General features: G+C 40.3%; 1 protein-coding gene across 2 annotated transcripts; it reads right to left on the bottom strand.

The window, feature by feature from the left end:
- Nucleotides 1–354: 354 nt before the first annotated feature.
- THOC1 (THO complex subunit 1) lies at nucleotides 355–18,700 on the bottom strand. Of its 2 annotated transcripts, XM_088052665.1 has the most exons (22): nucleotides 18,609–18,700; nucleotides 17,487–17,560; nucleotides 17,323–17,383; nucleotides 16,344–16,410; nucleotides 15,176–15,294; nucleotides 14,334–14,382; nucleotides 13,734–13,829; nucleotides 13,385–13,467; nucleotides 12,836–12,909; nucleotides 12,123–12,231; nucleotides 10,940–11,071; nucleotides 10,461–10,561; nucleotides 9,123–9,189; nucleotides 8,907–8,957; nucleotides 8,188–8,258; nucleotides 7,465–7,488; nucleotides 6,961–7,056; nucleotides 6,607–6,672; nucleotides 4,582–4,665; nucleotides 4,211–4,358; nucleotides 2,772–2,850; nucleotides 355–821 (listed from the first exon to the last, which is right to left on the bottom strand). In XM_088052665.1, exons 1-22 carry the CDS (start codon nucleotides 18,654–18,656, stop codon nucleotides 526–528), a joined length of 1,995 nt encoding a protein of 664 aa, XP_087908791.1. In that variant the 5' UTR covers nucleotides 18,657–18,700; the 3' UTR covers nucleotides 355–525. The 2 variants fall into 2 exon arrangements, with proteins under 2 accessions (XP_087908791.1, XP_005517283.1); XM_005517226.3 differs by lacking the exon at nucleotides 7,465–7,488 and having other exon boundaries at nucleotides 18,609–18,677.
- Between the last annotated feature and the right edge of the window lie 2,184 nt (nucleotides 18,701–20,884).

Raw genomic sequence — 20,884 nt, forward strand, 5'->3', positions numbered from 1 at the left:
CTTCAATGGGAGAGCGGTACAGCACTTCTTCCCTGGAAGTCAGTTTTGTGCCTTGGAGTGCCATCACAACCCTCTCATTTTACCTCTACCAGGCAGGGTTTGACAGTGCTCAGCTCCCATCACCCCAAAGGGTGACTCCAAAGTCCTTCACACACAGTCCTTCCCTGCTGTGTGGAACAAGCTTGCCAATTCTCTGTCCAGCGGAACTTACCTGAGTTCTGCTGGTGCCAAACCGTTCCACAGCCTCCCCCAAAAGCTGCCAGGGCTCTTCATCCTCCCCTTTATGTTCTACCACCAAAGGTGAAGCTTCCGAGTTCCAGGCCAGGGTAACTAATCCTTTCCTCAGACAATGTGGACAATCCAACAGTATTATTAAAAACCTTTTTATCATTTACTGAACATAAAATACCTATCAAAAATCTGTTACCTAGCAACAAAAGTAACAATGATCAATGGCAAGCACCAGAAGAGTCACAATTACCAACACCCCCAGCCCCAAGTCAGTCAGTTGGCATCTGAGGCGAGTTAGCTGCTGCCTTCGGTGTCGTTGGTGAGACTTTCGGCCAGGTCCCCAAGCCCAGCTTTGGTCAGCGCTGTGATCAGGTTCTCAGGGGTGGCATGAGCACCCTCCTGATCCTGCCAGGCCACCAGCAGCTGCTTCGCTCTCATCTTCACATCCTCGCTGTCCAGCTCGATCTGCCGGATATCAGATTCCTTCATCTCCAAGTAGGGGGCCAAGGCCTTCCACTGCTCCCCCAGCCTGTGCGCGAAGGACTCGATCTGCTCGCCCGTCATGGCTTTGTCCCGCTGCACCTCTGGACCTGGGGAAAACAGAGAAGGAATCAGTGAGACACAGGGAACATTTCCAGACACTGCTAATGAATTGTCCCTGATCTGCCCCATTTTAAATCCTCTGTTTATTAAATGACCTTTCCTTTAGCTTTTCAAACCTACTCGAGCTCTGAGAGCAGATTTTTACAGGTGTTCACTGGATTTCAAGAGCAACGTCCCTTAATGCCCAAAATAAGGAAAATCTCACTTTTTTTAATCTCCTATTATACTGAGAGAGAAGTGTTAAAGTCTTAATTACATCAGAATTGCCTTCTCCAAATGAAAACAAGGATTTTGACAGGCAGACTACAGTTTTCAACACAAATCACTTATAACATTAAAATAGAGTGATCTTTAACATTTAGCTATGTTTTGCAATATTTTAGTCACCTTAATCAAAGTCAACCCAGGTAAAAACAACCAAACAAACCAACCCAGTTTCATTCCCTTCTTTCTCATGTTCCTATTAATAACAAGGCTGTGACAGTAAATTTCATGTGTACTCAGTACTTTAAGGAATTTTCTGTCATTCTGGCATTGACATAAAAATCATAGAACACTAGTCTCTGCTGAGAAGCAAAGTGCTGTAGTGATTACAGATGGATTTCCACATTCATAGCTTATCATGGTCTGTGGCTTACCATCCATGTTTATTTCACAATTTTAAAGAAAGAAACACCAAAGATTGAATTATGTAGAAAAATTAATCATGCTTCTAATTTTTAATAAAATATAGATATTTTATAAAAAATTAATCTCTTATTCAAAAATAGTCTCTTCTCATGCCACCTGAAGAGACAGTTGGCATGGAGTAGAAGTTTCAAGAAGTTTCAAGACTCTCTAGAGACACTCATTTATCTGAACTAAAGTCACATTGAGGGGAAAGGACAAAAGATGCAGAACAACAAAACAATAAAAACCCTCAGATCACTTCCCTTTATGCCCAAGCTCAGCAGACCACAGCTCTGCCATCGCTGCTTTAAGACAAGATTTAAAGATGTAAATCCCACACAGTGACACCCACAAAGGCTGTGTGAATTAGCATCAAGCTGAAGAGGAAAGAACTTCTCTACTATTGGAAAGGAGACTATGAGGAAGGTCAAGTGCTGGATGGAAAAGGGCAGCGTGAGATTCACCCACAGGTGGCTTTCCACTGACAGAAAGAAGCTTGCAACAAAGGTGCCAGAGGTACCCAGTGTTTGGCTTCCATGCCCTGCATATCCCATCTGCCCATGCTGGATCCAGGAGCTGGCACACAGGGTTACTCCACGCGAGTGAGAATGTGCTGTGAGATGAAGGCATGAATGAGGATGGAAGAGGGCAGATTCACAGACAAAGGAGATGGGGAAGGACACCTAGGAGCAGGACATGACAGGATTAAAGGCAAGAGGCAAACAGGAGTGGATTGTGGAGAAAAATGAGTGAGATGATGTTTGCCAGGAAGGCTGCTCTTCTCCAACAGAACCTTTTGCCTTTAAGGTATTTTAAATGAAAAGGAAGTAAAGATCTGAGAGTTGGAATATATAAATTTTTGAAAGTCCCACAGCTACCAGGAGGGGCTAGGGGAAAGTGCTTACCCCAGTGATTAAAGGGCAGAGAGAACAGGAAAGTGGGTGAGGAGCGCTCACACAGACTTCTACACAGCTGACATTTCAGCCATGAACATCCAGTGACACTGGCAACATACACCACCATAGCAGAAAAGGTGAGAGGCTCCTAATGAAAGTGCTAATCCAACAGGTTGATGCTTTCAGCACTGCAGGCCAGGACACTGGGAGGCTGCTCCTGGTGCCCCATGTCCCGAAAAGGCTGCGCTTTTTGGTGCAAATGCATTGGGGTAAGCAGGACTGATGTCCTTCAGTGGAAACTATGTTAAAACACAGATTCTACAACACACATGAAGAGAAAAACTGGAAAGACTGAGAATATGCAAATCTTACTTTCATTGTTTTCCTTTAATAAAGCATCATTATCTTCCTCATCTTCATCTTCACCTGTTTTTATTTCTTCAGACGGAGGCTACAATGAAAGAACTAAACATCACTGGATGCATTTTGTGCTGTGTTGCCTCTGGAATGTGTGTTACAATGGAAAGTCTGAGATGGTCCCATATGAGAAAAATCCCTCAGAGTCTTCTAAACACCAGTAAGCTCTAACAGAGCATATTACTAACTAAAAAACCTCATAAAAGCATCCACTGATTTCACAGGATTCTTCCTTTTCACAGTAACAACAACCAAGCATTCCATAGTGAGTTTTATCACTTGCTTAAAAAAAACCCCAGCCAGCCAAATTTAAGACCACTACCAACTAACTTTTTTTTTTAAAAAAAATCATTATTATTGTTATTCACTAATTTTATTCCACACTTGTGAATTCCCCAAAGTTTATGTACTTTCAGATTTCTGGAAGGTGGCAAACAAATATACAACCAGCAAACTTTTCATTCCCTCATTTAGCTACTGATCAGCCAAAAGGTTTCATCTTTTTCTATATTTAAGCCATGGCATTAGGTACATAGTTGTATTTTTTCTGAACTTGCTATTAGCACAGTTAACTCTGATGGCTGGACAAACAAAACAACCATATATTAAAATCCAACCTTTAGACCTCACATTACACAGAAGGCAGGTCTCAGGAGAGGAGCAGGGGTTTGTATCTGCAAGATGTTGCTGGGTTGTGTGCTAATTCAGAGGTGTACAAAGTGCCCCTTCCCCACTGGCAGCCTCTCATCACTGTGTCTAGAGCGATCTGAAAGGCCCCTCCCTAGACTCAAATTTGTACTGTTGACCAAGCAAAGGGTTAATGCCTTAATTTTACAGCTCCACAAGGTTTATTCTTGTTCTGCATATTTTAGAAGTCAGGGAGCTGATAGAAGAACTCTGGCAAACCTTGCTGTAAAGCTCTGGTAACACTTAGCACAGCACCTTCAGCTGCACACACTGCCTCTTCTCCTGCCATCCCACTATATTCAAGAGCCATGATTCTGGCTTATACCTTCCATAAAACTGGTCTGCACTGCAACATGGAACCCAAGCAGCTGGGTTAATACATGTATATGTGTATATATTCACACACACATACAAATAAATATATATACACTTATGCCTACCAATTGGATTGCCACAGCTGGTTTTTTTCACAGAGCATGAGGCAGGGCTCAACAGATACTAGGTTAATCAATGTTATTCTGTTTATTGTTACTGGGATCTTTAGAGATTAGACTAATTTTATTTGTAATTTTTACTTTAGTGTACAAACCTTTTTCCTGGCTTTTTTTTTTTCCCCCCCTCTGTCTCTGTGTACTAAATGGGCTGCAGAGGGACAAGCAGAAAGTGAATAAATTTATCATTTGTTATTACAGGATAGTATTACTTACAGGCAGCTCCTTGGCTAATTTGATTACCATATTTTCTAGATATTCAGGTAAACTCTTGAATTGTTGGTTTGTTGGCTGGAAGAAGTGGGGACTTCTGCGTGCCAGGAGTCTCAGTGCTCTCCAGCCATAGTTAGAATTGTTCACAGCCCTACAATAAAACACAAGTTTGGTTAGTAAAGTCTGGCATCTATAAAGCACAGAAAAATATTTGAGACATTTAGTAATATAATTCTGTTCAAATTTAAACAGTTTTTGTACATTTCTGGAGTTCTACACAGATACTAGTAATGCTGAGGACAGTCTGCTTTCTTTTAACAATCCAAACATGAAAGACATTAAAATCAAGTGAAACACAGCAGAGATGGACATACTTATATTTATTTTCAACCATGTTTTCAGGGTCTGCTTGTTCTATAGCTTCTTCAAAAAATTCCTCCAGTGTTGGCATATACTCCCTAAAAAAAAAATCAAATAAGGAGCTTAATATGCTTCACAAACTTCTCTAAAATAGTCTTTGTTCCTTCAGACCCATCTCAAGCTCATCCACTGAAGAGAAAAAACAATCCCCAAACCAACCCACTTAAATTTAAGCATTTTAAATAAGAAAAGAAAATGTCTGATACATGTTGCTATAAAATTATTTACTGCATAACCACTAGAGTGTGCCAGCAGTTGCTAGCACTGCCTATTATATACATTTAAACCTCTTTCCACCTCTTCCATGAAAGAGGTGACATCAACATCTGTCAAGAGCATTTGCACCACTCACAGGAGCTCAGGGGTCTAAAATGGTTACTAGTTTTGTGCCATTTGACAGCATCAGTAAAACATGGCTGTCCCTAAAAACCCCCACCTCAGTTTCATCTGCTCTTAGAACCATTCGTGGTTGGTTCTGACAAGTACTCAAAGCAGCACAAAAGGAACCCTGACCTAAAAACAGAACAGAAATGAAATTTCACACCATCAGGACAGTTTGCTGCTGAGAAGACTCTAACCAAGAAACACAGATTGTGTAAGAGCTGTAAGTTACTGAGAGCCAAGACTCAGTTGTGCAAAGCAAGCTTGTAATGATCTGTATTTCTCCTACCTAATGCTGACAGAGACACACCTGCTTCTGCAAGGGAGTCTAGTAAAGGGATGGAGCAGGGGTGAAGCACCACTGGTCTATAAATTTGCTTCAATTTTGTTTTAAAAAAGGCATTTTGCCCAGGGCAAAATGGTGCCCCATGCATCATCACTGACTACTGGAACTAAAGCCAGCACCTTGAAAACCCATCTGAGTCCTGCCATATTATCCCCAGAACAACCATCTAAAAAGGAGACAGCTAAGGAAGTATTACCCCATTTGAATGGAGATGTGAAGAATCAAAGCAAAAAGCTACATTCACTTGACCACGTATAAAGCCCTTAGTAAAAACTTGGAACTGAATCTGGATGCCACCGGATCTATTTCCGGTTTACCATGGCATGCATTTTATTTGTTTATCTCCATTTAAGGGCTTTATTTATTTTTATTCAAAGACATTGCAGCACAATACAATCACACACAGGGAACCAAAAGCTTTGGTCCCAAACACAACTCCACCTGCATCCCTTGGCCTAGTAAAGGCAAGTATCCTGTCAAAGGCCTTCCTGCACATCCCAGCCTCACAAGAAAGGAGAGCACTTCCTTTGCAAAGCTCTAAACCTCTAGAAAAGCAATTCCTCCTCTCAGGATAGCTGCACAATTAGCACCTGTACCCAGGCAACCAGACTTTACTACAGCCACTACTAGCACAGTTCTCTTTTGGAACTGCCCCATCCCTTCTCCAAATTTTCTTACTCTGTATCATGTCTGCACAGTAAAAGATTTTGGTATCTGTAACAAAGAATGTTGCATAGCAGAGTACATTTTAAGTATTTCCCACAATTGTGCGAGCATAAGGGACAACCAATAATTGCATTTTTCTGTATCTGCCCCATGAGTAGACCTTGTATGTACTGGAACAATGCCTGTTTCCTCTTATCTAGCATTGTTTAAAGCACAGGCCTGCTTAAATAATATAGCCAAGTAGCATGCTAACTTCATCAGAGCCAGACTTGGCAATCTTCCTTCACTATATAAGGCAATTAATTATACAATCAAGCTCTACAAAAGGGGAGTTTCCATCTGGTTTTCAGCTTAGATTTTACTTTACTAAGCAATGAAAATTACTGACAGCATAAACACTCAAAGAAGTGAGGAGAACTGTAAGATTTCAAGGCAAAGATTCATATAACCACCCTCTCTCAAGAAGGTGTGAAATGCACACCTCCTAAGATCATTTTGTACATCTTCCTTATGCCAATTTTGTAACTGTCTAATTAAAGTGCTAATTAGTTAGCTTTAGACAATGACACACTCATTTTTTACCTACCTACTCTCAGATTTACAGGCTTCCATGTTATCAGGACATAAATTCCAAAGGCGGGTCAGTTCCTCACTGAAAAGCATAAACACACATTGTTTATGTTCATCATTCTACCATTCCACACTTATAGACTGTTTTAAAGGGATCTCTAAAAGATGGTTATAAGGAAAGAAAGCCTGCTGCAAGTTTTAAAAGAATGATATAACCTTTGGATGTTCTTTGGCAGTTCCAAAGTAAGGATGTTTGAAAATTGCTGCATAGAAAAAACAGTGGGGGAAAAAACCCCAAACACAGAACCCCCTTAACCAACTAACCAATCTAAACCCAGAAATTCTGTAAAGGAAAGACAACCCAACATACTTCCCCATAAGGATTTTTTTGTTTGATCCTTTTCCTAAGAAGTCCTCTGGAGCTGGCCTCTTCCTCATAGGCCTCATCGGCTTAGAATCAGGAGGTCTAAAGAAAAAATAAAGTTCTTTAGTATCAAACCAGTAATATCTCAAGAACAAAAAAGCTATTTCACCTTTCACCTTGAGATGGTGCCAAGTTACAACATACTGAAAGGACTGAAGGACAGTGAATCTAATAGTTGAAGGAGGCAGTGGGGAAGAGGAGAGAGAAGAAAGCAGAGATACGGAAAGGATTCTGCCAGACACCAAAAATAGTTAACTCAAAAATGTAAAGGTCTACCAGAGTCCCAATAAAGAGAAGGAAGCGAATCACATTTGTGACAGCAGCACATGATCTACCCTGCTGCTGGGATCATCTGCTCTATGATTGCAAGGTCTCTTTCCCCAGCTGCAGCTGATTTCATGGGATCAAAGAATGGAGATCCCAGAGCACTGAGGTTAGGGCAAGACCTACCCAAGCTGAAACTCTGGATGAGATCTAAAGGAGACAGAATATTTATAAAAGTCAAGTTTCATAATTTTACTTCCCCACAATCCCCCTGCAACAGTAATTTCTCTCTTCTAACAGCCCCCCTCCCCTTTTTTTGCAAACAGCTGAAGTCATGAAGAGGTGGCTGCACCTCATCTCCCCACTAAAAGAAGATCTCCAAAGAGATAATGACTCAGATGCTCCTTCCCACAAAAAGGCCACAGTCTGTGTGTACAATGAAGAAGGGTAGACGACAAATGTTCGGTCATCCCCTCAAGATAGTCAAGTAGACACATGGAGTCAAAGTTCAAGTTTTGCCACTAGTTAGTAACTAATAACACAGGAAACTTTCAGTGGTGAAAGCACTAACCACTTCAACCTAGGGTCTGCTGAAAGCAGGACGGGACAAAACCTGCTTCAGCCTCCTGGACCACTGGATCCTCAGTACCACAAAACGTTGCCCTGAGACAATGAGGAATGCTCTTCTGAGAGCCCACACACCCATAACCACTTCTTCCCTGACACACCGCAATCCTTATGATTTTTGGCAGAAATCTAGGAGCCTTCTGCACTCACTGAAGGAAGGACTACTGTACAGATCTCCCAGTTGTGTGAGTGGTTAATGGTCATATGCACCATGGGTACCACATTCTGAAGTGTAACCACCAGTTCAAACAAGCAGCAGAAAGCTTCTGTTTTGTAAATTACCTTTCTTTCACAAAGCTCGGGCAGCCCTCATTTTTCCACGAGTTCCAGTTTTCTTCAGTATTTAATATATGCTGTATAAACACATAAAGCATTACAGGTTATTAGGGTCACAAGCACTTTCAGAGCTGACCCCTAAGTTTTAAATTGAGCTATTAAAATTAAGGGGAAAACTTTGTTCTAGGTTGTGTGTTTCAGTCACTATCTTGAAGATTATCAGTATAATCTCAGACAACTGGTTTAATTTACTCAAAAATAGTACAACTCCTCTCTTCAAAAATTGTAGGAAAGGCTTTATTTCTCCTGGTCTAGACAAGAAAATAGATGCAGTCAAAGTAAAGGAAAAAAGGAAAGAAAAAAGACAACTTCTTAGGTTTTAATTAATTTCACTTGCATTTTATTTCCATGCCTTTGGGCACAGGACTCCTATCAAAACTCTTTAAATATTTTTTGCTTTCCAATAGCCCATCGTCCTGCATATACACATGCACAAACAGGCTTATTTCCATTTCTCCCCAGGAAAAGGAAGGAAGAAAAGAGTATTAATGAAAACATGGGATAAAATACGACTACAAAATAAAAAGACATTATAAGACCTTTTTATACTGGGATGAGGTAAAAGCTCTCTCAGACATAATGTGTGTTCCAAAAGCTACTTCAAGCCGAAACTGCTTTTTTACGTGCTATATAGACTTTGTTGAGGCAGGCATCAAAATACTCACCTCTACCATTTTTGAGAATCTTTCCCCATCTGGAGGATTTTCTGAAAGAAGCTATGAATGGGAGAAAAGAAGATGACTGTTCCACATTACATCTGTAGAAGAATATGTAGGAGAGAAACTCCAGAGAAAATGGTGGTTACTGCTTCAAAGGTGGTTAATGCAATATTACATGCTTAATATTCTTCCATGTAATATGAAAGTAGATACTGTACCAACCTGGTAGACTGCTTTTGTAGTATCTTCAATCCAAAGAGACTGTTCATCTGTTAGAACATAGTTTGAACTGGAATTGAAAAACAAAACAACACATCAGAAAGTGTGCTGAGGACAAATAATTCACACGACATACCTTCTGAGTTAGAGGGAATCTGAGGAAAGTGCTTTGAATATGATCTGCTCTGGTCCCAGGGACTGACCATTTTTTACTTTGTAGAATTAATTAGATGTGTTTGGGGACTATACTTTCAGGGTGTAGGCTGACCCAGTAGGAAGGCCATTTGAGTGATTCAAGATCACACCTTGATGTTGGATCCAAAACACAGCAAATGGGCACAATGAAAAGATTTACCTCAAAAACACTAACCAAGTGTTATACACCATTTTTATCTCATGACATCCTTCACACCAGTAAGTGACTGTTTATAATAAACATTTTAATGCTTTGACATTGAAATGACTATTACCTCAAAAGGACTGAACTGCAATTCAGAAGACCTGAATTCCATTCCTTCTCACCCAATTGACTGCCTTGATAAATAATCTGTAGAATTAGGATAATGATCCTAACCTCATTTACAAAGTTCTTTGAGAGCTGTTTACAAAAAGCAATATATAGCAGGTGGGAGACAGCAGCCTCGTTAAGGATGTTAATTATTATGTGCACACATGGCCCAGGGCACAGGAAATGAACAGAGAGAAAGGATTTTCTTCAGAATAACATTAGAGACTAGGAACAGATGGGGTTTGGTTCTATCCCTTTAATTTATAAGAGCAACAATCACCATTGTTATTTCTTGCCATTTTGGACAGAGTTCTGCAGTACACTAAGGAAAAAAAAAAAATCAGTAACCAGTGCCATATTGCAGAGTCTGTATAGATAAAAAATGATATCACACACAAGTACCTTGCACTGGTCTAACAACTTGGTGCTGCCAAGGACAGTCCCTTTCCCTCTCATGGTTGGAACTCACTGTAAGCAAGTTTTAATGGCCTCTACTTCTCTGAGACCCCACAACTCACCAACCTGGCAGAAAACTTACTCTGCAAAGATGAGCAGGTTGGGTTTTTCCCTGTATAGTAAATGGCACAAGTTTGACTAAGTCCAATGAACGCTAGAGCAAGGTAGGGCAAAGAATCAGGCAGAGGAACAGAGAAATGAATGAGACCTCTGCTTTCCTGCTGTAAAATAACTTCAGTCACACCCTGTATTTACCAATCCAAGGCTCGAAGTCCCACAACACCTCAGACTAAGTAGGTAAACTGTTTTAAAATATTTTGGTTTACCTCCAAGTTCCTAATTCCCCATCCACAAAACACAAAATATTTTCATATTACCTTTTAAATTTGACTTGTCCCTTTAGATACTGAAATAATATTAGGTACTGCAACAAGATGTGACGACGGAAGTTACTGTCACTCAGCTGTAAATCCATCAGCTAAACAACAACAAAAAAGCAACAGATCTTTAAATATTTACTCTCTTTTAACTTATTTTTCTAAAGGCAACATTAGAAATTAAATCAAATAAACTAACAGCAGCTTTATTGAGGACTTATTCCAGAAATAGGAGCCCCCCAAGTCATCAATTAACAGAGGCAACCCACAAAGAATAAAACAGAAAAAGGAACAGAATAAATCTATCTAAATAAAGTGGCCAAACAGTGTAATGGGATACCCAGAGAAACTGTGGACTTGCGACTGCACACAGTGCTGATCAACTGTTCAAGCTGAGAGCTTTGAACAGAGCAGCTGAACCAAACATAGGTTCCTTCCAACCTCAATTAGCCTGGGATTCTGGAAGGGAAACTACATACCTTTTCACTGGTTAGGAACTTTGCAAAATATACATGTTCTCCTCCTGTTTTTAGTTCTTCCAACTTTTTTCGGGAAGCCTGGGTGTCATCCAATTTGTAACTTTTGAAAACAGCCAAAACTTCTTCTGAGTACTATAAAACAGAGTTATTTACCACATGAAAATAATACTGAACCTTTGTAGTTAGAGAACTATACCAGACTTAAAGCCAAGAAAGTAAAATAATTCGTAAACTTGTATCAGCACATTGAAACAACACACCTGTTACTGATGGGTAGGACCTCTCTGAACACCAAAAATGAAGTGAAAGCATTATCATATCAGAACATTTAATCATACAGAATATTTAAAGCATGCTAAGAAAAACAACATTTTGGGTTGTGAACAGTGCTTTGTTGTTTAGACATCATGAAGATAAAAGGTTCACATGATGACAGTGCTACATTAAAAAATTTCATCTGAAAGACTTAGGTATGGCCTTGATCAGTTTCTGAACTGCACCTGTGGTAGTTTTTTGTTGTTTTTTGACCCCATTAGTAGATGTTATTAATTAGATTCATATTAGGATGTCTGAACAGATGTCACCTTCTATTATCAGAACACAGAGAATAAATATTAAAAAAAAACTAAACTCCTTTGAATTAAACAAATACCGAGTGACTAATTATGAAGAAACAGTGCCTTAGCAATAAATCTTAATCAATATTCATACTACGCAAAACTGAAACAGCTTGCTGAAGGGAACATTGCTTCTACAAAGATTTGCTTCATCAGAAACCAGTAATTTTTAGGGTCCCACCGGCATCTACATGACTACTCAAAAATACCAGCTAGGACTAGATAGAGCTATTTATCTTCTTGGGGTAAAAAAACCTACCCAAACCCACAAGTTTTTCTTCTTGCAGCTGATAAACCACAAAAAAAGGTACTCCTGGCACTGTTGCAACATAAGAAGTATTTCTGATATTGACATACATTAGGGAGTTTACCGTACACTTTAACACAACGTTATCATTTACTGAAAAAGGCTCACTTTAGAGAACAGCAAAATGCATTTCCTCATGCACAATCCTTTTCCAGCGGCCTGAGCCTTTGAACTGTTCCAAGCTTATGCAGTCACCGCTACTTGTGTAAACAATGACCTTTACTCAGGCTGAATGGTTGAAAGCATGAACTCAGATTACCTTAAGAAATGTTTTCCATGACACCTTCTCATAGCACTGCACAGGATTTCTAAAATAATCTTGAAGTGACCAGAATTTTCTATACAGGTTATAATCTATTGGAATGGAACTGTGGAAAAAATAATGAAAAAAAACCATACTGAAATGCAACATATTATATTCAAGTTCACACAGGAATGTACAGCCCCAGAAAATATCATTCATTTTGGAAGTAAATTACTGAGTCAGTAGTGAAACACCACAGAGAAATGTGTAACTCAGAATTTCTCCTTGTAGGAGTTTTCCCTTCAGTCTATTATTACTTTCTTGCCATAAAAGCAAAAATTGTACACAAAAGGGATCTTAGGATTTTTTCACTATCTGTGGCATGAAGGGGAACACAGCTTTTTCTCCTTAAGTATATACTCAAAATCCCTGGATATATCTTATCGCAAGAAATTTTGTGAAGGGAATTTTGAAAATTGTCGAAAACAGAGTAGTTCTCTGTCAGGGTATATAACTTTTTCAAATCTGTACATTTCTGTCTTACAGGCAACTTAAATAATTAAGACATTGCCAGGAGCCTTCACGGATTAGATATATCTAATCTTCAGAGGGCAGGAGATGGGAAGAATTTGGACAACAACAAAAAATATTAAAGATATTTCCCAAACAGCTTTTTTTCTTCACTTCATAAAGCTTTTGTTTCAGCTTTTCAATTTCTGTCAGCTTACCAACTTGTTGGTGCTTCATCATCTCCCATTTCACCTTCTTCCACATCAATTCCCTCTTCCCTCTCCTCAGTGTGCTAAACAGGAAAAAATTATTTAAGATTTATATAAATGCCACTACAGTTTGTACAGAGTTCTCACACTGCTGTTTACTGTAAATATTCAATTACATATTAGATCAGAAAGCTTAAGATGGTAACTCAAAGATCTCTTTAGTATTATTACTGCAATATGTGCAACAAATTCCTGTCTTAATCCAATAGTAGCCTCACTTCTCCTGAAGAAAGCTGAAGAGACAGCTCTGTCCTCTGCATATTGTGGGGAAAACTTTGCACAGTAAGTGACAGTGCTCATTCCTCACAATCAAACCCTTCCTTTACCCCCTCACAGTGCACAATTTAATGTTCCAGGTAACATGGCAATTCCCAAAACAACAGCTTGGTCTGGCAGAAGGACAACCAAATGATGAACCTACAGTCCCAAACACTTTATGTGCAAACAATCTTATATGTTTACTGCAGAATCAGTGAAAAATGGCATAGGAATTTTCACCTTCTGTCCCAAAGTGCTCTCATGTTCATTGGTATTGAAAACAGTGACATTTTCCAGGTTAAACTGACTCTGTAGGTTAAGCCCTGTGAAAAACAAAGAGTAAGTCTTAAAAGCTGTGAAGTTCCCAAGTCCGTTTATGAAATGCTGATACTCAATTCTTAGAGCATTCAACACTTACATTTGAAATCAAAGCAAATAAAAGTCACAACATCAAGAACAGACACAAGAACTAGGATACAAGTGCAAAGTGATTTGGTCCTCCTGGATTTGGTCTGCAACCATCATAAATTTAAAAGGTTCAGCTTATTTAGTCTCGATGTTAAGTGTGATGAAATGCAAAAAATCTCACCTGACTTTTCTGAAAGTGGAAATAACCTAGCCAAGAACAGCTGAATTCTTCCACAAAAGACAGTGTTTTGTGACTTAGATAATCTTCTTAGGAGGTCTAAATATTGTAAAAAGTAAAGAATATTAGTATTTATTCCTCTTTTCATTTCTCATGTAACAGAATTCAAGACTTGCTGATTACGTGACCATCAGAGTTAATGAAATTATATGTAATGTAATGGTATGTTATTGTAAATTCAAATGCCAGTGACTCCCTCTGACCTTACATATTTCTTCCAAATGCATTCTACCAATTCTCCTAACACCTTCAATACCAATAAAAAGTTTGAATGAATCCTACTCAAACATAGCCTTGGATACAGCCCTTGTCATTGCTGAGGAATGATATTCTTCTATAATGATCTTCACTGATGAGTTCCCTGAGGTCTGAACAACTTTTACATTAATAATCAAGAATGCGTATCTGTTGAATGATGGGCCTTTTAACTTTATTACTTATTGAACACATCTGAATTAAAATCAAATTATTAAACTAACTTTCATTTGCTGAGATAGGAATTTTTTTAATACTGCTCCCCTTCCCTGAAAAACTGCCACTCACCATTGCACATGCGAAGCAAGTAATTTTTCCCTGCAGAGTAAAATGTGTTCTGAAACAGAGTAAAGGTATTTAGAACATTAACAGATCACAAAACCTTCCTGAGCAGATTTAATCCAAGCACAAGATATGAGTAAGTATGAGACACTCCTACAGATAATTCTAAATTTGAGTCTTCCCTTATATAACAGCAGGTTTCACAAAAAGGCAAGTCCCACAAATTCCAAGAAAGTGTAAAACACATTTACATCCAGCCTCCATAAAGAAAAACCACGTGTGACAGTGAACTGTAAGAATACCATCCACTCTTTTTTCTCAGAATACACAAATTTTTACACTAATTTCCTTTATTACTCCATATATGATTGAGGGCAAATTTGGAAGGAAATTTTTTCACAAACCAGTAGGGGGAGGGGATGCTTGAATCTGCTTCCTAGAGGGACCCCTTCAGAAGTTTCCTCCCAGATTTGCCCTAAACCAGGACAATGATTTATACAAATAAGCAAAGAGAACACACAATAGATTTACAGTGTTCAGAATACTGGTGATCTGGAAGGAGAAATTGGTAGACAGTTGAATTAACAATGAACACCAGTTTGTGAATGTATCAGGGGCCATAATGTTATCTGAAACAAACCAGCCTGAATTACTATGGGAGGAGGTTCTAGTCCTCCCAAAGGAGGTTCTAGAAAATCCAGGTTAGGAAAACACTGAGACAGCAGCAATCTCTGGAGCTCCTGACACTTATGTGTCACTTACAAAGACACTTAAATTTTGTTCATTAAAGTGGTTATTGTAGACAAAAGCTTTGGCCAAACTATGGAACATTTTGCAAAAATACCTACCGATTTCCACGTTGCAACATTTTTCTCCACAAAAGTGAAAATTTTGTCACACTGATCCAAAGGGAGGCAATCCAGAACATCCCCCAAAAGCACAAAAGGAGTTGATGCAGTGCAGATACCTATGAGAAACAGGGAATCTTTTATTCAACAATCTGAACCAAAATACAAAACAAAGAGATGCATTACACTTGAGGGACGTTTTATTAAAACAAGTAGAAGAAAGAAGTTCTTCTGAGTTCCTACAAATCCTAACAGAAAACTTGGGCTAAAATGTGAACTTTCCTTAAAGCTACTTGTACACATACTCAAACGAGATTTGCAAAAGCTCTGCACTAACGTAAAACAAATATTAAAAAAAAAATCACTGTTCTAATGAAGTCAAAGTCTGAAATAATGCCACATCTTTTTGCAGACTGTAAATGAACTCTTTCAGACTTCTGAATCCAGTTTGTCCCACTACACACACCCATGAAGCCTGAGAGCCTTTTCAAGCACCACTAAAACTTTGCTTCAAGTCCATCCATCCATGGTCTCTAGGCAGTGGCTGCGTTCCTCATAGCACAGCTCTTATTATTCTACAGCTCATAAAACATACATGTAGTTGACCTATACTTACTAAAACCAACAATTCTTGATGAATAATGTGAACAAATAAACAAAAGGAAGACAGCAAAAGTGACTTCAGAAGAGATCAGCACAATGATTTCTGACACAATCTGTTACTGAAACAGATTCATGCATCTAAAAACCAGCCCTATACTGAAAGGAGATGAGCACAGCTATCCAGGAGATGCTATTTCTGCCTTGGCCAATTCATCTTACCTCTCTGCATCAGTGGTCTCATCTCTGAAATTATGATGGGAAACTTCTAATTATTTTAGAGTGCTGGACAAAGAAACTGCTAATCATACTGCAACCAAACCTGTTCATCTTTCTTTATTAACAACAACAACAAAAAGGTTCCATCACAAATGTCACATATATAAACAAATTTAATTATATTATACTTAATTTCTCTTCTGAAACAAACCCAAGCTTACCAACCACTAGCATAAGAGACATATATTAGTAAAGGCAATTGCAGTAGATGACTTACAGAAATCAAGATTTTAAAATTCCCCTAAATGGTCCCTAAAACTGCCAATATATTTGAAAGAGAGATGCTCACCTTCTGTGACTCCATTAATAGCAAGAGAAATAATTGCCAGGAGATTCTCACACGGAGCTTTGTTTATCTAAACAAAGAAAACATTGTTGAAATTGTCTAGTCTGACCATAATGTATCTAACAAAACTAAAATTCTTGTTTCCAAGTAGGCATATTTAAAACAAATACTGACATTCAACTTTCCAAAACAATCTATGAAATCTGATCCATCAGTTAACTGTAGTAAGTTCTTATTGAGTATGAAACCCTTCCTGACTGCTTCCAGGCACTAAAGATCCAAATGCACAGAGAATCATATACCTCTGAAAATTAGTACCCCACATTCAGACTTCATTCAGGTATTATTTGATCATACATTATTTGACTTCTTTCATCATTCTTTTCAGCTGACAAGCTTTGTTACATGTTAGTAACAAATCACAAAATAGTTTTGATTTGAGGAGGCAAAAGATCTCATTGTTCAAACCCCCCTGCCAGGGGCAGAGACACCTTTCACTAGACAGATTGATGAAAGCCCCATCCAACCTGACCTTGATCATTTCCAGGGATGGGGCATCCACAACATCTCAGGATAACTTTTTCCAGTGCCTCACCACATTCACAGTGGAATTTCTTTCTGACATCTACTCCAAACCTACCCTTTCCAGACACTCAAAGTACACTTATTGAACAATGCGTATTTACAAATTAGAATTTTAAGATGTAGCAGACTTCCATAAGCATTACAAAGAACTGCTAGAAAAGGCTCAGACAGCAGCTCTTACCATAGCGTGATGTCTGCAAAATACAAGCTTCTACCAATCTCCTTGGATCATCTGTATTTAATCTCAATTATCTCACCATGACATAGTTCCTGTTTTTAATAATGTTTAAGTGTAAAGTGTACACTAAAGTAAGTTTCTGTTACATTAATATACTAGCCTACTAATAGAAATTTGAGGTTCAACAAGAGATAAGCTTCAGCAGTTTAAAGTACTTACTATTTCTTCTTCTACAACAACTCTAAAAGCCTGATCCAAGGTACACTTCTTTTCATTTTCACTGCAAACGCAAACATTACACCTTAGTTAGTAACAAGCCTCAGGCACAAGATTTAAAGTTATCTAAATAGGCATTTTTAAAAAATCAAGTGGCCTTTACTTACCTTCCAGGAACCTGGTTAAATGCATTCAGCAACGGCTTGATGCTTTTGTTAATCAGAGCCTCTCTGGTGGATGTCTACCAAAATGCAAAGAAAGAAAAGCTACAACACCAGCACAAAACTAAAAGAATCTTCCCTCTTCTTCTGATAGTGGACAGAAATACTAAGGAATCTTTCTGCTACACACCATGTGTTAGTTTACAGAGAGGAGTTTGTAACAAGAAGGGCAAATAACAAGCATATAGGAAATTAGGCATGTGAGCTAGTAGAGCATCATACCTCAAACCTGGGCTTACAGTGCTCTGAAAACAGCATTTCTAAATGACACACAGAGGATCACTCTCTTGTAACCAACACTGGAGCTGTCATTGTGTCATGTACCACACTCACAACTTCAGCTAGTTAAGGTGGTTTGGGACATAGACTAGAGAATACTCTGAGTCGGAAGGGACCCACAAGGATCATCGAGTCCAACTCGTGGCCCTGCACGGGCAGCCCCAAGAATCACATGTGCCTGAGAGCCTCTCTGCGTTCACGGGAGTTAACAGCTCCTCCCAATTTTCTATCACCTACAAACTTGCAAGTCCTGAGTTTATGAAAATGCTGACAAGCACACAACTCCTGCTAAGAAGATAGTCTAAAAATTACTATTTTCTGTTACAAAATCGCTCTAATAGGTCGAGTGCTTGTGCCTCGAGCACTTCTGTGCAAATCCCATCTTCCTGTCTGACAGCCTGGCTCGCAAACGCCGGGATCCAGAGGCCTGGGTACGCACGCAGCCCCCAGTTCTGGGAAGGAAAAGCATCCTTCAGCAGAGGCACAGCGGCAGCAAGCGTAATACGCCCTGTCGTTTTGCTGCGGGGGGCACGCCACACTTTCACGGTCTTTTACATTAATTTTCGCTAACCTGAAGCCTGATTATCCCCTCGGCCGAGCCCGCCCTCACTCCCACACCGCCACAGCTCGGCCGCGCTGAGCGCTCCATAAAGGAGCAGGCCCGGAGGCGCCGAGGCACAGCCCGACCCCCGCAACTTCCTGCCCGCCCAGCCCCCGTCCGAGCGGCAGGGATGGAGGGAAGGCAGGAGGGACGGAGGGAAGGTCAGGAGGGAGGCGGGGGAAGCTCACCGTGAAGCGGAGCCGCGCCTCAGGCAGGCTGAAGAGCGGCGGCGACATGTTCCCGGGCGGGCGGCGCTGCGGGCGCGCGCCGATGACGCCATGGCTCCCGCCCGCCCGGCGGGAAGAGGGAGGGGCGCGGGCGCCATCGGCTGTGGCGGCGGGACGGTCCTGGGATCTCCGAGTCGTGGAGAGGTTTGGGTTGGGAAACAGCTTCGGGATGGTCGTATCCAGCACTGCCGGGCCACCCCAAACCACGTCCCCAGGGGCCACATCCGCACGCTTTCTGAACGCTTCCAGAGACCGTGACTCCACCGCTTCCCTGGACAGCCTATTGCAATGCGTGGCGGCTCTTTCAGTGAGGCGATTGTTCCTGATATCCGACTTAAAACTCCCCTGACACAACTTGAGGGCATTTGGTCTGGTCCTGTGACTTGTTAACCTGGGAGAAGAGGCCGACCCCCAGCTGGCCACAGCCTCCTCCCAGGTGGTGTAGAGGGTGGTGAGGTCTTCCCTTGATGTCCAGGGGTTAGAAGGATAAATTACTTGTCGGTAGAATTGCCCTGTTGAAGTTTAGTATTTGACATGTTTCAATGATCTCGGACGCGTGGAGGCTAACAAAGCTTGGAGACAAAGGATGTGCCATTGAGAGTGGACACAAAAGAATGCAGAATACACAGGCCACCAGTGGCAGAACTCCCGAAATAGGGATGGAATTAATAATGCCTACTCAGCAGCTGTACTGAAATCGGCTGGGGCTGGGTAAAAGGTAATTCTGACCTCCCAAAAGGGAAATTGTGACCAGTGACTCAGGAGAAGGCCTGACCATACAGACTAATAAGCATGAGAGGTGAGGAAATTGTTTAACCAACAATACAAATACAAATGAATAAGAGAACTATGTAACTTGTAGCCAGTGAACATTAATGCCTTTGTTCGCTAAAGCGTATAAACAGTGAAACATCTTGGCAGTCAGCATGCTGCCTTTGTGGATTTGCCACTCGGCACCCTTCTCTGCTGAGGACTGTAAATAAATACCTCGACTCAGTTTGTGGATTGGCTTGTTGAAAGGTGAAAGAGCCTATTTTGAGCAGCAGCCTGAGCCTCCTTTTCTCCACTTTAAACAACCTCCCTTAGCCTCTCCTAATTAGACTTATGCCCTTCATGATTCACTGTTGCCAAAGTGGAAATTACTCTACAGATGAAGCTGCTGGTTATTTATTTTTTCTCATAAACAACGGTAGACCACAGTCTCCCACCATTTTCAAAGTATCACTGAAGTAAAAATTATTAGGGACTTGAATACCATCATTAAAATCACCTCAGTGCTGACAATTTACAGGTTGAGCAATATCCTACAGATACCTCCTGAGTGACAGAAATATTTCCAGTACAAATTATATTTCTCATGATCGTAGAACCAGAATCGTGGAATTGTTTGGCTTAGAAGGGACCTCCGAGTCTGGCCAAAAGCTCCGGTTCTGCCAGACTCTTGTTCAGTAGGTGGGAAAAAGCTCAGGCATCCAATATTCCCGCCCATATGGGAAGAAGCGAGCAATATTAAAATTAAATTGTCATTATTAAATGAAAATACTTAACGCATGAAAGGATAGATAGGAGTATGTGGGGAGTTCTATGCTGTGGTGTGGCTGTAGTTAGCTTTTGTACCGGGAGAGGGAAGTGTTTGCGCAGAAAAGGAAGCTGCAGCGGGAGGGGCAGCTTGACCCGAGCTGGTTCCAGGCGCTGCTCCGCTAATGGGGTGGTGGGGACACCCTGCCAGCCCAGAGTTTGTCACCTCATCTATAACTGAAACCATTGTTTGACACTGCCTAAAAAATGTGGGCTGTGCCAGAGCCATGCCAATTCGTTTCGAACCGTGGGAAAAGGGGCTTCATAGCATTGAAAATAGGCTCCGCATGATCTGTCTTTTGGAGTGAGTCACCTGCGTGTGCTGTGAGACTTGCTGAATGTTGTTAATTCAGGCTTGGGAGAAAGTTGACTTCCCCCCCCCCCACTCCCCCCCACTATTTCTCATCTCTTACTTTAATAAATTAAATATTATTATCAGCTGAATAAAGGGCCATTCTAAATGAATGATTTGAGATTATTTTAGCCCCCATCCCTTGCTGTAAGAAAGAGAACCAAAGAAGACCTCTCTGAATTGGTTATAAAAAAGCTTTAAACTTTAAAAAGATGTTAGAAAGTGAAAGTAGAAGTGTTCTAAGGAGATACCGCTAAAGGAAGCGGAGTCTTTTTTTGATTATAAATATTCCTTAAGCCAAGACTAA

This window comes from Pseudopodoces humilis, chromosome 1 (assembly GCF_049639895.1).
Source record: "Pseudopodoces humilis isolate 2021_Gansu_Grassland_sample_001 chromosome 1, ASM4963989v1, whole genome shotgun sequence".
NCBI lineage: Eukaryota > Metazoa > Chordata > Aves > Passeriformes > Paridae > Pseudopodoces > Pseudopodoces humilis.

What these genes read in the sequence shown, in the direction of transcription:
- THOC1 (XM_088052665.1), bottom strand. Translation starts at nt 18,656, where the DNA reads ATGTCGCCGCCGCTCTTCAGCCTGCCTGAGGCGCGGCTCCGCTTCACG. An exon ending in GATGAAGCACCAACAAGTTG is followed by an intron (nt 12,232 to 12,835) that starts GTAAGCTGACAG and finishes TTTTTTCCACAG; the next exon opens with TTCCATTCCAATAGATTATA. An exon ending in GGACAAGTCAAATTTAAAAG is followed by an intron (nt 9,190 to 10,460) that starts GTAATATGAAAA and finishes TTTCAATTCCAG; the next exon opens with TTCAAACTATGTTCTAACAG.